This window comes from Artibeus jamaicensis, unplaced genomic scaffold (assembly GCF_021234435.1).
Source record: "Artibeus jamaicensis isolate MK-2021 breed Jamaican fruit bat unplaced genomic scaffold, CSHL_Jam_final contig_559, whole genome shotgun sequence".
NCBI classification, from domain to species: Eukaryota; Metazoa; Chordata; class Mammalia; order Chiroptera; family Phyllostomidae; genus Artibeus; species Artibeus jamaicensis.
Genome location: NW_026521887.1, coordinates 8451869 through 8466645, shown reverse-complemented (window position 1 = coordinate 8466645; position 14777 = coordinate 8451869). Strand labels below are relative to the sequence as shown.

General features: G+C 33.0%; 1 protein-coding gene across 3 annotated transcripts in view; it reads right to left on the bottom strand.

Annotated features, from left to right (window-relative positions):
* FGF14 (fibroblast growth factor 14) overlaps positions 1-14777 on the bottom strand; it is a 784900-nt gene that overhangs the window by 158430 nt on the left and 611693 nt on the right. For 2 of the 3 annotated variants that reach the window (XM_053670333.1, XM_037168012.2), the window contains exons 2-3: positions 9393-9503; positions 2862-2965 (exon numbers count right to left, since the gene is read on the bottom strand). In XM_053670333.1, coding sequence (XP_053526308.1) covers positions 2862-2965; positions 9393-9503 — 215 coding nt within the window. The remainder of the gene's footprint in view (positions 1-2861; positions 2966-9392; positions 9504-14777) is intronic. The other variant, XM_053670334.1, reaches the window with a different exon arrangement.

The following is a 14777-nucleotide window of genomic DNA, read 5'->3' as shown; positions in this document are numbered from 1 at the left end:
CATATACCAGAGCACAGCAAATGATAAAATCATCAAGAGAAACCAAGGACTAGAGGTTATGGTAGATACTAAATCCAATAATTTGTAAGCATCTCAAAAATTACTTGCAGGAAGAAAAACAAAAATAACTGCATGAATGTCAAATCAATTTTATTGATTTGTATCTGAAATAAGGTATTTTTAGAATCTTATCTGAATCGAATTTTTGCCAAAGAGAGAGGATAGGGAATTCTAGCTTAATCTTGCTAGCAGTATGTTGAATATTCATTTTCTGCAACAGAATGCAATTTGCATAATGTGGGGCCCAGGTCTGTTTGCGAGAACATCCTTCAGGGAACTCAGAAGATTCCAAATTAACAAAAGAGTTTTCCAACTCACCACAAAGGAAATCCATAGCTCACATTTTATTTTCCTTGACAAGATTTCCCAGAATTCTTAAAGAAAACATATCAAATGTTATGGGAGGTCACAACATTTAAGTTGTGTGCATGTGAATGCACCTATGCACATGTTTCTATGTATGTAGTGTTTTTGATGATCATATTTAACAACAGAGTTTTAAAGAATGTGTATGCTATGTTCTTTCAAATTAGTGTTTTAAGTTTCTTTGGGTAATTTCCCCAAAATGGAATTGTTGGGTCATGTCAGGTTTATTCTTAATTTTTTAAGGTATCTCTATACTGCTTTCCACAGTGCCTGTGTAAATCTGCATTCCTACCAACAGTGCAAAGGGATTTCTCTTTCTCCACATCCTCACCAGCACTTGCTGTTTGTTGATTTATTGATGACAGCCATTCTGACAGGTGTGAGATGATATCTCATTGTTACTTTAATTTGAATATATCTGATGATGATTGATGTTGAGCATCTTTTCATATGTCTATTGGCCATCTGTATATCCTCTTTGCAGAAGTGTCCATTCAGGTCCTTTGTCTATTTTTTAATTGGATTGTCTGGGTTTTTTTTGGTGTTGAATTTTATTAGTTATTTATAAATTTTGGATATACCCCTTATCAGATATATCAGTGAATGTGTGCTCCCATTCTGTGAGTTGTCTTTTTGTTGATGGTTTCCTTTGCTGTGCAAAAACTTTTTAGTTTGATAAAGTTCCATATGTTAATTTTTTAATTTTGTTTCCCTTGCCTGAAGAAATATATCAGGTAAAATATTGCTACAAGCAAAGTCTGAGATTCTACTGCCTGTGTTTTCTTCTAGGATTTTTATGGTTTCAGGTTTTACATTAAAGTCTTTAATCTTTTTTGAATTTATTCTTATGTGTGGTATAACAAGGTGGTTGGTGGTCTAGTTTCATTTTTCTGCACATATATGTCCAATTTTTCCAGTGCCATTACTGAATAAAGTATCTTTAGCTCATGAAATGTGCTTGCTTCCTCTGTCAAATATTAATTGACTATAAATGTATGGGGTTTATTTCTGGGGCTTCCAATCTGTTCTATTGATCTATATCCCTGTTTTTATTCCAGTACAAAGCTGTTTTGATTACTATGGCCCTATAATACAGTTTGGTATTAGGTAGCATGATTCCTGTAACTTTATTATTCTTTCTTAAGATCACAGTTGCTATGCAGGGTCTTTTTGGTTTCACACACATTTTTGAAATATGTATTCTAATTCTGTGCAATATATCAGGAATCTTGATAGGAATTGCCATTGCAACATTATTTACAATTTCCAAGATATGGAAGCAGCCCAAGTGCCTGCCAATGGACAAGTGGATAAAACAACTATGGGACATTTACACAATGGAATACTACTCAGACATAAAAAAATAAGAAAATGTTAACCTTTGTGACAGCATCGATGGACTAGAGATCATTATGCTAAGTGAAATAGGCCAGTCAGAGAGAAACAAATACCATATGATTTTGATTATATGTGGAATCTAATGAATAACATAAATTATCAAGTAAAATGAAGACAGACTCATAGAAAGCAGGATGACAGCTATGGTGGAAAGGAGGTGTTGGGGGTAGAAAGATTAGCAAAAAGAAAAAAGAACTTATGGACATGGATAACAGTGTGGTGATTATGGAGGGGAGGGTGGTATAAGGGTAACAAATGCTAGTGGAAAAAATAAAATAGAAAAGAAAAAGAAAGAATATATGTAAAGATGGCTTGCAAACCCAAATAAGAGCATTTTTCTTTGAGGCACTGTCTTCAATCTATTGATTTTTGCTCAAAGTCTAACAGAAATAAATAGTTACATTTAAGTTTCTATTGCTGAAACCTGAGGAAGAAATGAATTCTAATAGCATTATAATGTATGAATACAGCACATCTGAATGCAAGTTATTTGTAAATAGTAAATATTCCAGAAGATGTTATATGGCTGGAAAAGTGTTCAACTTCAGTTTATATTAACACAAAATGAGACTTACTTAGAGTTAAAAGCAATTTACATGTTGATATTAGAAGTATTTTTCTAGTAAAATGTTTATACAATTTAAATTCTTATTTTAAAAGAACTACTCTCTCTTAAAATTTCTTTTATATTTATAAATCATACTAACTTTTTATTTTATAAGATACTGTCTAAATATATTTCTAAATAGAAATAAAAAGATCACATTGAAATTAACTCAAAATCTTTCAATTTTCTATGAACTAGGTTACTTTTTAAAATATGCAAATATACAATTTAAGAGGCAATATTGCTCTTCTGCTTGATTTACTGATATTAACAAAACTGATAAATAATGAATAAACAGTTGTTACAACACTATAGTAAAGACCAAAAATGGCATATTCAATGGACACAGAATTTTCTTATTTTATTATTGCTGTTATTGTTATTTTGCAAACATTGAATGAAGGACCAACACCTTTGGCATGTTACTTACTGATGGGTAGAGGTAACCTTCTCCATTCATGGCTATATACAACCCTGTCTTCACTCCCTGGATGGCAACAACACGAAGTCCCACTGGTATGAGGTTGAACAGTGCTGGAAAGATAAACATGTTCTGTCACAAGTGGGCAGAAAGAAGCATAGCACTGCCATTACTGTTCTCTCTCTCATTTATTTTACTTAAGAAACATCATCTCTGTTACAAACTTCTGAGAAGTCCCAATTGTTTATTTCTCTTTGAATTAAGAAGTTTTTGTTATGAATTAAATTGATACTGGAACTTCAGTTTTCAGATCTTTTTTTTTTAATTTATTGAGTTATTTTTCAAGTACAGTTTTCTTTTGTCAATTTCTCCCATCCCAACCCCCCCTCCGCCCCGTCTCCCCACCTCCCTCCCACCCCCCCTCCCCACAGACCTCATCCCTGTGTCTTTCATACTTGTTCTTCAAAATCCCTCCTTGTTTTTCCCCTTAAATTCCCTTCCCTCTCCTCTCTGGTCGCTGCCCACTTGTTCTCTATTTTAGTGTCTTTGTTTTTATTCTATTTGCTTGTTTATTTTGTTATTTAGCTTCCTGTTAAAGGTGAGATCATATGGTATTTGTCCTTCAATGCCTGGACTATTTCATTCAGCATAATGCTTTCCAGTTCCATCCAGTCTTCCTATAGCATTTTGAAGAGCTGGTGGAAAAAATGAAAAGAATCAAGCTTGTCATCATGATTCTAGTATCACAATCTCTGACACCACTTGATGCCAAAAATAATTAGCTGTGAAGTTTCTCAAAGAGTAGAATTTTAAAAGTCCAAGCTGGCTGTGCATTCTGGTCTTTCATGCAGAAGGTACACTTTATCATTACAATGGAGGATAGGCCAGAGTTAAAAAGGTAATTCCAAAACTCAGTTACTCTTGCTGAACCAATATGATATGCTAGCAGAGCCCAGAAAATATGTGCATCTGCTAGTGTGTTAAATTTAGAAAGAACTAATCAAACTGAATGCAATATGAATTTTAGAAAGTCAATTTTCTTTATTAATATTTCATAGAACTATCAGTGCAAACTAAAATGAAAGAGGGAAAAGTGCTTAGTTTTACCTATCAGAGAGAACATTTTATATGTTTCCGTGTTTTGTTTCTTGCCTTATTGACACAAAGTATTTTTATATATTTTTAACCTACTGCAGAAAACAATGTTATATTGATTTTTTTAAAGTCTTAACATTTCTTTAACACATTTCCATGCCAGTGTCCCAGGTTGACTATTTAATGTGTATTCTAGTATCATCTTTAGTAATAACTTGATGATTTGGGAGACTATATATCTGATGTCTTTCTAAGAGGACTATTAATTATTCACAGTGTGGTTTTCTTCTCCCATACAAGTTATTTTTAAATTCACATCTAATTCTGAGCAATAGGACCATGCCAGAATAGGCAATGTAGTAGTAAAATGTTGAAATAAATATATAAGTAAAATATTTTCAGGTTTAGGCTATCAACTGTATTTCACAAAAGACAAATAATTTGAAAAATGTGAGCAATTTTTACTTCGATTTATGGGTCTACTTAGTACATGGCTAAAAATGGACTCTATAAATTGGTCTTGATTTAATTTGCAGGCATATATTTTTTGATTAGGGTGGAGAAAGTTAACACCTTCCCTTCCAGGTATTACATGTTACTGGTCCCACTCCCCAAAGATGTCTGTGTCACACAAGTGATAAAAGGAAAATGGCAGGCCATGGCTATAGATAATTCTCTCTAGAAGAATACTCAGGGGCATATATGGTTAGGTAAATAATTAGCTTTCATAATCCAAGTTGTCGTTGGGTCATCTTCTGTAGGATTCTAGGGGTTTATGATATCCTTACAGAGGAATGAGGCTCATGATTTCTTATTTATATTATTTAATATTAAACATGAGTGTGGAGTTCATGATTACTATGAGGTACTTGTGCCATTGTAATTCTCTGTATTCCTTCTAGAAAGTATACCTTTCTAGAGGAGGATTTTCACTTCCCTCTAGAACATCTGAACTGTTCTATACTTTGAAAGGATGTGCACCAAGATAATTCCTGATTTATATGCAAAAGGGTTTTGGAGAAAACATATTTGTATGTTTGCTCATGCAAACTAGTCTAAACTAACCTATTTAAACTTAATTATTCTAAACTTTATCCTAATTATTCTAAACTAATGTATTGCAGGTTCCACATTTGGTATAGACCAGATGGTACAATTCTAGAAGTTAAATGCACCATGGTCTCATCAAAATAATGAGACATGGGAAATATAAAAATTATAGAAGATAGTCTAAAATAACCATACTGAAAAATACCACTCTGAGTTTTTCTTCCAGAAATTTGTTTTGGAGCTGAATTATAAATGTAAGTTATTATGATTTATAAAGTGATAATAAGTGAATGTAATGCATATGGAAGTCCTTTCAGATCTGACCATGATGGACCCATAGTGCTAATTAAAACCAGAGATCCCCACATTAATTGAGAAATCATTATTTTTTATTCTTTTTGTATTTTACGTAATCATAAAGCAATGTCACAAAGCTTAGGGGAGTAATAGTAATGAAGGAGTCCATGCTATTTTATTTATTCTATGGAATACTCTGTCTGGTTCTCCACATCATAATGACTTTCAACTCTGGCTGTACTTTAAAATTAGGACAGCCCTACCAAGTCCTACCAAACTAAAATCAGAATATCAGGAAATGAGTTTAGGGCATACATTTTTTTGAAAGCTCCTCAAATGATACTGAAGTATAGCCAAGATGAGAACCACTATCTTAAGGCTTGTGGGGTGGTGGGCACTGTGGGCTATTGGCAATTTTTGGCACATCAAGATATTATGTTGGTAATTTCTAAGATGAGAAGGATTGGTTTGTTTGAGGTTTTAACATTGCTATAGGTACTAGGACATTGATATTTCTATAATTCTATTATGCTTGCAGTATCTATTGAGTCTAATAACTGGAACAATGCACTTTAGCAGCATAGAAAACCCCCAGGGAATCCCCAAGAGTAAATTGAGAGAAAGTAAACTGCTCCTTAATCAAATACCCTAGTTCATGGTGATGTTGATGTTTAGTTAACAGAAGGGAAGTTCTATGAATTTTAAACAAGTTCACCCCTGAAAATGAGTGTAAGTCATGATGTAACCAGGGTGTTCACTTTATTTTGTGAAAGATCTTTCCAAGGTATACAGAAGCCAATGATAAATAGTCAAGTTGCTAAGGTATCCCCTCTATTAGGTTAATTATCCATCATCAACCATTTTCTTGCCATTTTTTTCTTCAAGAGATTTCTAAATCTCAGGTTGGCAACACTGGGAAGATATAGATGTCAGGTTCATCTGCCTATTGGCCTTCTTCCTCTTCTGAACTTGTAAAATTTTTGACAAATGCAGCTTAACAGGGTGATTCTGACTTTATCTAGTTGTAATAATTTTATATTTATTAGTGGGATATGTTTTAAACTTAAATCATGAAGATTTGAAGGCTTAAGTCTCAGGTTTCTTATTTGGTAATTTTTAGGTGGTGTCAGGGAAGCTTTGGGGATATTTTTTCATTATTTTTCTTCCTTATGGACCACCAATCCTTGTTTTGTGTTCAGTGAATTATCAAAAACTAAAACACATTGTTGAATAATTATATCATACCCTTCCTCAAACCATAAGGACAGTGGTCTAATTGGGACCTGTCAATATCTTTAATGCTCACTCTCATTTGAGAGTACCTTTCTGTGCTAACAATTTTGTTAAGATTCATAAAACTACTGTAAGGAAACAGAGAAAAAATCTTAAAATTTATCATAAAAACTGTACATTTCAATTCAAAAGGTGATACACAAAAGTAGAGTTAATTAATAATTATTTTGCTTTTATAAAGCTGCTATAATTCTGCCAAGTTTTATTAAGTTTTACAGTTATACAATTTTCATAGCCTTTTGAAAACAGAACCTGCATCTCACCCTGCTTTATACTATCCTACTATCTTTACAAATGTTGAAATGGTAAGAAAACTGACCTAACTGGATGAAATTACACAAAAAGGGAATGTGACTTGTAAGAAAAAGAAGCTGTGGGCCAGATCTTGTGTAGAAAGTTAGTTTCTCAAGAGCGGACACTAAAGTTTGGTTTTGATTTGCTTTTACACATGTGCTCCTGTTCCTGCTTCTTGCCCAGAGCTGTTCCTCATCAGTATTTAGGGAGATAAGAGCTGATTTCAAGAGTTATACTCAGATTCTGTTGCTTCTACTACAGTTACAAAATAGTACAAATAAAACCTCATACATTTAGAGAACAGAAGGTCAAGTATCTTTTAGTATCTGAGGTTTCCAGTTTAGTATTGAATATCATTCAGATAGCCAGATATAATCATGTGTGTATGCAAACATATGCATTTTCACAATTTAGGAAATACTGTGCCACTTATTCAATTCTGAAGCAAAATGTTTTCAAAAGATAGCATCTACTTGACCATTCTGAATTTGATATAGATTGTCGTCATTAAAAGTCACTAACATATTTGGCATTATAAAAACCAAAAAGGTAGGGAAAATTCATAACACCTTTATTTGAAGGAAATTATTTTCCCAAGAAGTCCAACTACACAGCATTTCTTACAACTGTATTTTATTTCCTTTTTTGAAAACTTTTGTCATAATAGGTGACACCATCATCTAGTCTGTTAAGTCAGAGTGTCATAGATCTTAGAGTAATCAGAGTTATGTAAAACTAGTCCACGTACTCTGCCAGACTGTGGCAAAAGGAAATCTGAGGTCATTGAAGAAATCAAAACTTAAGAATATCTAAAAGTTCATGACTGCCACAACTGTAACACATAAGTAAAACAAAACAGCTTTTGTCAAAGAATGGGTAAGGTAAAGGCAAGGAAAAAAAACTTGAGCAGATATATGGGTGAGCTTGAACCGGAAGAAACTGACATTTTTAATAGATCAAATATTGTCAAGTACTAATAATTTAAAGGTTCAATCTAATATCAAAATCCCAACAAGTAAACAATGTCATTGGTCTTATCATGAAAATAACTCCTCTTTATTTCTTGTGTCTGTATTAATTTACCTCTTTTCTTAAAAGAGGAAAGAAAGTAAAAAACTGATAAATATGATATGGAAAAGTTTAAAAATACAAGGACAATATACGAAACACAAAAAGAGAAAAAGATTAGAAATAGAAAAAGAGTAAAATGTAAGTAAACAAAGAAAAATTTAAAGTTGAAGAAAAAATAAAAATAAAGCAATATCCAAAGTTTAAAAATAAATGCTATGACTGTAAAATACTGATATTTCACATAGCAGCAACAAATGAGAAAAAGTCTATTGTACATTATTAGGTGCTCTCAGAATCAGTGTTATTGAAAATTGGATTACTAGAATTTAAAATACAAAATGCCCATAATTTGTTTACATGCATGAAAATCCTACCTTCTTTACATGGAATGAAAAGAATAAATAATATATAAAGAATAAATGATAAATGGATGAAAAGACTCAGATCCATTCCTGATTGACTGGCAATATATGATTACACACTTCTTTTTAAAAAATATTTTTTACTTTGGTTCCGTTACAATTGTCTGAATTTTCCCCTATTACCATCCCCTGTCCCACCTTCCTCCTACATTCAGTCCCCTCTACCCATTGTCTCATCCATGGAGACTTTATACATATTCCTTGACTTGATCTTTCCCTTTCTTTCTAATAAAATCAGTTTTTGCTTTTCACCTATATTGCTTAGCAGTAGCAAGTGTGTCTATTTTAAAACGGTGTGCTAAATTAAAAGAAATCAGATGCCTGTATAAACAGAATATGGGAAAAAAACATGTGCAATTGAATAAGGAAAGACACTAGAATAAAATCACAAAGAAAAATTATATATAAATAAATAGTAAAAGGAAGAAAGACATTAATACAATAGCAGACATGTGGCTTTTTACCAAAATATGTTGTCACATACCAAATTCTATAACATAGTTAAACATTATATGCAAAGTATTTAGAGGCACACAGCCTTCATATCCTCTCTATAAAGGTAGATCTTTTCTTGCTGAATGCCAAAAATATTAAAAATTAAATTTTTATTATTTATAATAACTAATCCTTATAGCTTTTCAGTTTTCATAATAATCATTAATAAGCTATAGGCCTGATAAAAATAACACTTCCAAAATAAACATGTAATCAACTTTTATCTGAATGTTCTCATGTAGTCAAATAGACTGCTATGACTATGAGGCTAAAAGGAACAATTATATGTGAGTTATGACAATTGTTGGAAAAACTCAAAATATTAATAGAAGTATCTGTTTTTACGCTATTAATATTTTCATCCATGTGGTCCAAGTAGAATTGTGAATGTCATTCTATTGTGTAACATTGTAAAAATGAGTCAATAAAACAAAATATTTGCAAATATATTTTTAAAAATCATTTAAGTAGCAGTGTATCTTCTACCAACCATGTTAACTGGAGGCCTGAGGTTGTCACTTACTAGAATTAGTGCTGTCATCCTTGGTTCCATCGAGAGCTCCATCGGGGTGCATTTGCAAGTAGTAGCCTTGCCTGCAATATAACCTTGTCACAATACCCTTGAGCTGGGGATCTGAAAGGCAAACATAGTTATTATAAGCCTCACATGTGTTAATAAAATTTTTTCTTTTCTGTTTTATTTTCTTTTTCAGAAATAAGAGGGTATTTTATAAAAGAACAATCTTATATCTTGTCTCTCAGACTTCCATGTATTTATCAAACCTGAAGTATACTAATCATAGATGGTGAAGAACATGCTATTATAAGCTGCATTTGTCAACTGCATGAAATATATCATTTTATGAAACTAATACATGTGTGTTTAATTGTTTTAATTAAAACAATTAAACTACTTTATTAGTTTAATTATTACTGAAGTCCTAAACTAATTAATTTAATGGTTTAAGCTAATATCATTCAAGATGACAGTACAAGAGTTTTACAAACTTCTGGCTCAAACAAACCATATTAAGGTTTTTTATTAAGATTTTATCTTTTTATCTTTAGAGGGAAAGGGAAGGAGAGAGGGAGAGAGGGAGAGAAATATCAATGTATGGTTGCCTCTCATGCGTCCCCTATTGGGGATATAGCTTCTGAACATCAATGAACTATGTCAGGCAAATTAGTAAGAAGATGCAAACTTCCTCACACTTATACAAAGAGAAACCTTCATTTTATGCTTTTTTCTATTATCAGGAAAAAAAGCCTAAGAGATAACAAGTACTGATGAGAATGTAGAGAAAAGGGAACCCTCATGCACTTTCAGTGTAAATGTAAATTGGTGTGGGCATTGTAGAAAAAATTATGGAGGTACCTCAAAAAATCAAAAGTTAAACTACCATATAATATAGGAATTACACTTCTGGGTATTTATGTGAAGAAAATAAAATCAGGACCTGCATCCCCATGCTATGGATTACATCATTATTCACACTATGCAAGATATGGAAACAACTTGTTTCCATTAACAAGTAAATATGTATATACACACACAACAATAATGAAGTTTTATTCAGCTTTAAAAGGAAGAAAATTCTGCCACTTGTATCCCTTTGGATGAACGTAGGGACATCATCCTAAGAGGGTCTTATTTTATTAAACCTCATTTCTGATCAGGAAGCTTAAGTAAAACAAGAAATTGTGCTTTTCAGCTTCCATTTAATTTCAAGAAAACATACAAAATCTATTTCTATTTATCTAGTTTCACATTATCTGGTATTTTTTGTTTCGAAACCATAATAACATTGATTGTGTTTTTCTCAGGTGTCAGACACTGTTCTAAGCACATTACAATATGAACTCATTGCATTCTCACCACAAATTACTTAATAGGAAGTCCTTTCTGAAGATTGGGCTTCACTTGTAAAGGAAGTGAAGTCAGGAACAATTAAGTGATTTAACAAAGAATGCATAACTAATAAATGCAAAGCTGGGACTTAACATGATCCTGCCAACTTAACTACTACACTATATAGCCTCTATAAACTCAATAATTGAATTAAACCATTCCAAAAACCTAAAATGAAAACCAAACCAATTGGTTTGTTTTCTTAATCTAGGTTTGTAAAGATCAACCACATCTGCATCTAAACCCCAATCCTGCAAAACTGAAGCTAAATCTGTGACATAAAGCAATCACATTCAGACAGGATCGAAGTTCTTGAAAATCTATTCTAAGATCCGCCCACTTTGTCACTGGCTGTATTCCAATGAGTCATGTAATTATTCCAATAAATCTCTCTACCAAAACAGGATCCAGCAATACATTAAAAAATTATATACCATAATCAGCTAGGATTCATCCCAGGGATGCAAGAATGGTACAATATACACAAAACAATAAATGTAATACACCACATAATATAAAAGACAAAAACTATGTAATCATATCAATAGATGCTGAAAAAGCATTTGATAAATTATAACACCCATTTATGATAAAAAACACTCAGCAAAGTGGAACTAGAGAGAGTATGACTCAATGTAATAAAGGCCATATATGAGAAACCTCCAGCCAACATCATTCTCAACAGGTAAAAACAAAAAGCTTTCCCTTTAATATCAGACACAAGACAAGGGTGTTCAATATCACCACTTCTATTCAAAATAGTGTTAGAAGTTCTAGACACAGAAATCAGACAAGAAAAATAAATAAAATATGTCCAAATTGGAAAGGAGGAAGTAAAGGTATCACTGTTTGCTGATGATATGACAGTATGCATAGAAAACCCTAAAGACTCCACCAAACAACTACTCAACCTAATAAGTGAATTTGGCAAAACAGTGGGTTACAAGGTCAATATTCAGAAATCAAAAGCATTTTTGTGTACCAACAATAAAATATCAGAAACAGAAATTAGGAAAAATCCCACTTATGATAGCAACAAGAAAAATAAAATAATTAGCAGTAAACTTATCTAAGGAGGTTAAAGACCTATACTCAGAAAACTACAGAACACTGAAGAAAGAAATTAAGGAAGACACAAATAAATGAAAGCATATACTGTATTCATGGATTGGAAGAATTAATGTCACTAAATTGCCCATACTACCCAAAGGAATCTATAGATTCAAGGCAAGCCCTATGACTCAAAATACCAATGACTTATTTTACAAATATAGAACAAATATTTCAAAAATTTACATGGGATGAAAAATGACCCTAAGTAGCCTCAGCAATTTTGAGAAAGAAGAACAAAGAAGAAGAGATCACAATTCCTGATATCAAATTATATTACAAAGCAACTGTAATCAAAATATTCTGGTACCAGTGTAAGAACAGACACATAAGCCAATGGGACAGAATAGATATCCCAGAAATAAATCATGTCAATATGGCCAGTTAATATTTGACAAAGGGGGCAGGAACATAAAATGGAGGAAAAGTAGCTTCTTCAATAAATGGTATTGAGAGATCTGGACAAGTACATGCAAAAAAAAAAGCTAGACGACCAACTTACACCATACATCAAATAAACTCAAGATGGATAAGAGACTTAAATATAAGTCATGATGCCATAAAAGTTCTAGAGGAAAACATAGGCAGGAAAATTTCAGATATCCCACACAGCAGTATTTTCACCAATACATCCCTTAGAGCAAGGGATATAAAGAGAAGAATGAACAAATGGGACTACATCAAACTAAAAATTTTCAACATAGCTAAAAAAAATCAACAAAATGGAAAGAGAACTAACCATATGGTAACATATATTTGCCAATGATACCTCAGACAAAAGCTTGATCTCCAAAATATATAAAGAACTCCCACAACTCCACACCAGGAAGGCAAACAATCCAATTATAATATAGGCAAAGGACCTAAACAGACACTTATCCAAGGAGGACATAAAGAGGGCCCTTAGGCACATGGCATAATATTCAATGTCACTAGCCATTAGAGAGATGCAAATTAAAATTACAACCAGATACCACTTCACACAAGTCAGAATAGCTATCATAAATAAATCAACAAACAAAAGGTTCTGGCAAGGTTGTGGAGAAAAGGGAAGCCTAGTACACTGTTGGTGGGAATGCAGCCTGGTATAGCCGCTGTGGAAAACAACATGGTATTCCCTCAAAAAACTAAAGATGGAACTTTCTTTTGATCCAATGACCCCACTGCTGGGATTAACCTTAAGAATCCTGAATCACCAGTTCAAAATAACCCATGCATCCCAATGTTCATAGCAGCATTATTTACAATAGCCAAGTGCTGGAAACTGCCTAAGTGCTCATCAGTAAATGAGTGGATCAAAAAGTGTAACACATTTACACAATGGAATACCACACAACAGAAAAAAAGAAATTCCTACTCTTTGCAACAACATGGATGGAACTTGAGAGCATTATGCTAAGTGAAATAAGCCAGGAAGTGAAAGACAAATACCATATGACCTCACCTATAAGTGGAGCCTAATCCAGAAAAAAATGAGCAAAATAGAGCTAGAGATTTGGAACCAAAGAAAAAAAGTGACAAGAAGAGAGCTGGGAGGGTTTAACAGTGAAAAGAAAGGGAAGGGGCAAACAAAGGAACACGAATAGAGAACTAATGGGTATGGACAAAGAGGGGGGGTTAACTGTGGGATTGGGGAAAGGTACAGGGTAGAGGAGAGAAATAAGGAAAAAGGCAGAACAGTAACTGAACAACAATAAAAAATTGTTTAAAGGTAAAAAAAAAATCTTTCTACCAATGAAACCCTCACCCAAATTGCAAATATAATACTGTCTGTTTAAATTTCCTCCAATATTATTGTCACCTCAATTCTCTTAACTCCACCAATTCCATCCACAGGGTATTTGTATCCCAGATATGACTATTCTTATTAACAGTACTTGTCCCCTAAAGATCAAGACCATGCTTGCCTTTTTTTTATTCCAGCCAGCTCCTACAGATGTTGTGTTCACAATCTCCCTCATTCTTTTTCTTTTTTTCCATTTTCACTGCAAGCAGTAGTTAAGCACCTCAGGCCTCTTTTAGGGAGTCTTTCTATCTGCACTATGCCTGTTCCAATCCATCAAATTCAGAAATACACAGGAACTCTTTGCTGCAGGCTCAATTACTTATAAACCCCACAGCAGTGGGGCCTTAACTTATATACCAGGCTTTGTTTTCTACTGCTCCCACACCATTCCCTGCTTGTAGCCCAACCCAGGTCACTGTGGGCTGCCTACAAATATTCTATAATCTTCCACATTTATTCCATTCCCTTAACCTTACCTGTTTTAAATATAATTAACTGTGTAAAAATGCCCTTGCACATCTGTGCACACACAACCATTCACATACATCTTTGTGTAGTTAACTCTTCTTCCTCTTTCTCAGTTCAGCTCTATCAACACTTCTCTACTGCACTTTCCTAACACCTCAGACAAAGTTAGATTTCTCCTTGAGGAATTCCTCCTTTTATGGCAGCATTCTCATAGGTGTAACATCTTTTAAACATAAAATTTACTTCATTTTGAAATGTTTTTAATACTTTGCAAGATATGTAATGCAATCTACATCCAAAAGATTAAGCAGATTTAATATTTTTCTTATAATTCATGGTTTAACTCCACATTATGGGCTCAATTATATAATTGATGTCAGTTTCCAAACAGGAATGTAAGTTTCAAGAAGAAAATTTAAATACATGGTATTGCTCACCATTACATCTTCAGGATCTAGATAATAGGAGCTATGCAATATATAAGTCTAAGATGGATTCTGATAAGAAGGTAATTTATAATTTTACATATTTCTGGTAGGAATAAAAACTGGAACAAGAAAAGCAAGAAGGCGATCACAATGAAACTTTAAAAATGTTCATGATTTTTGACCAGATAATTGTCCTTTCCAGACTTC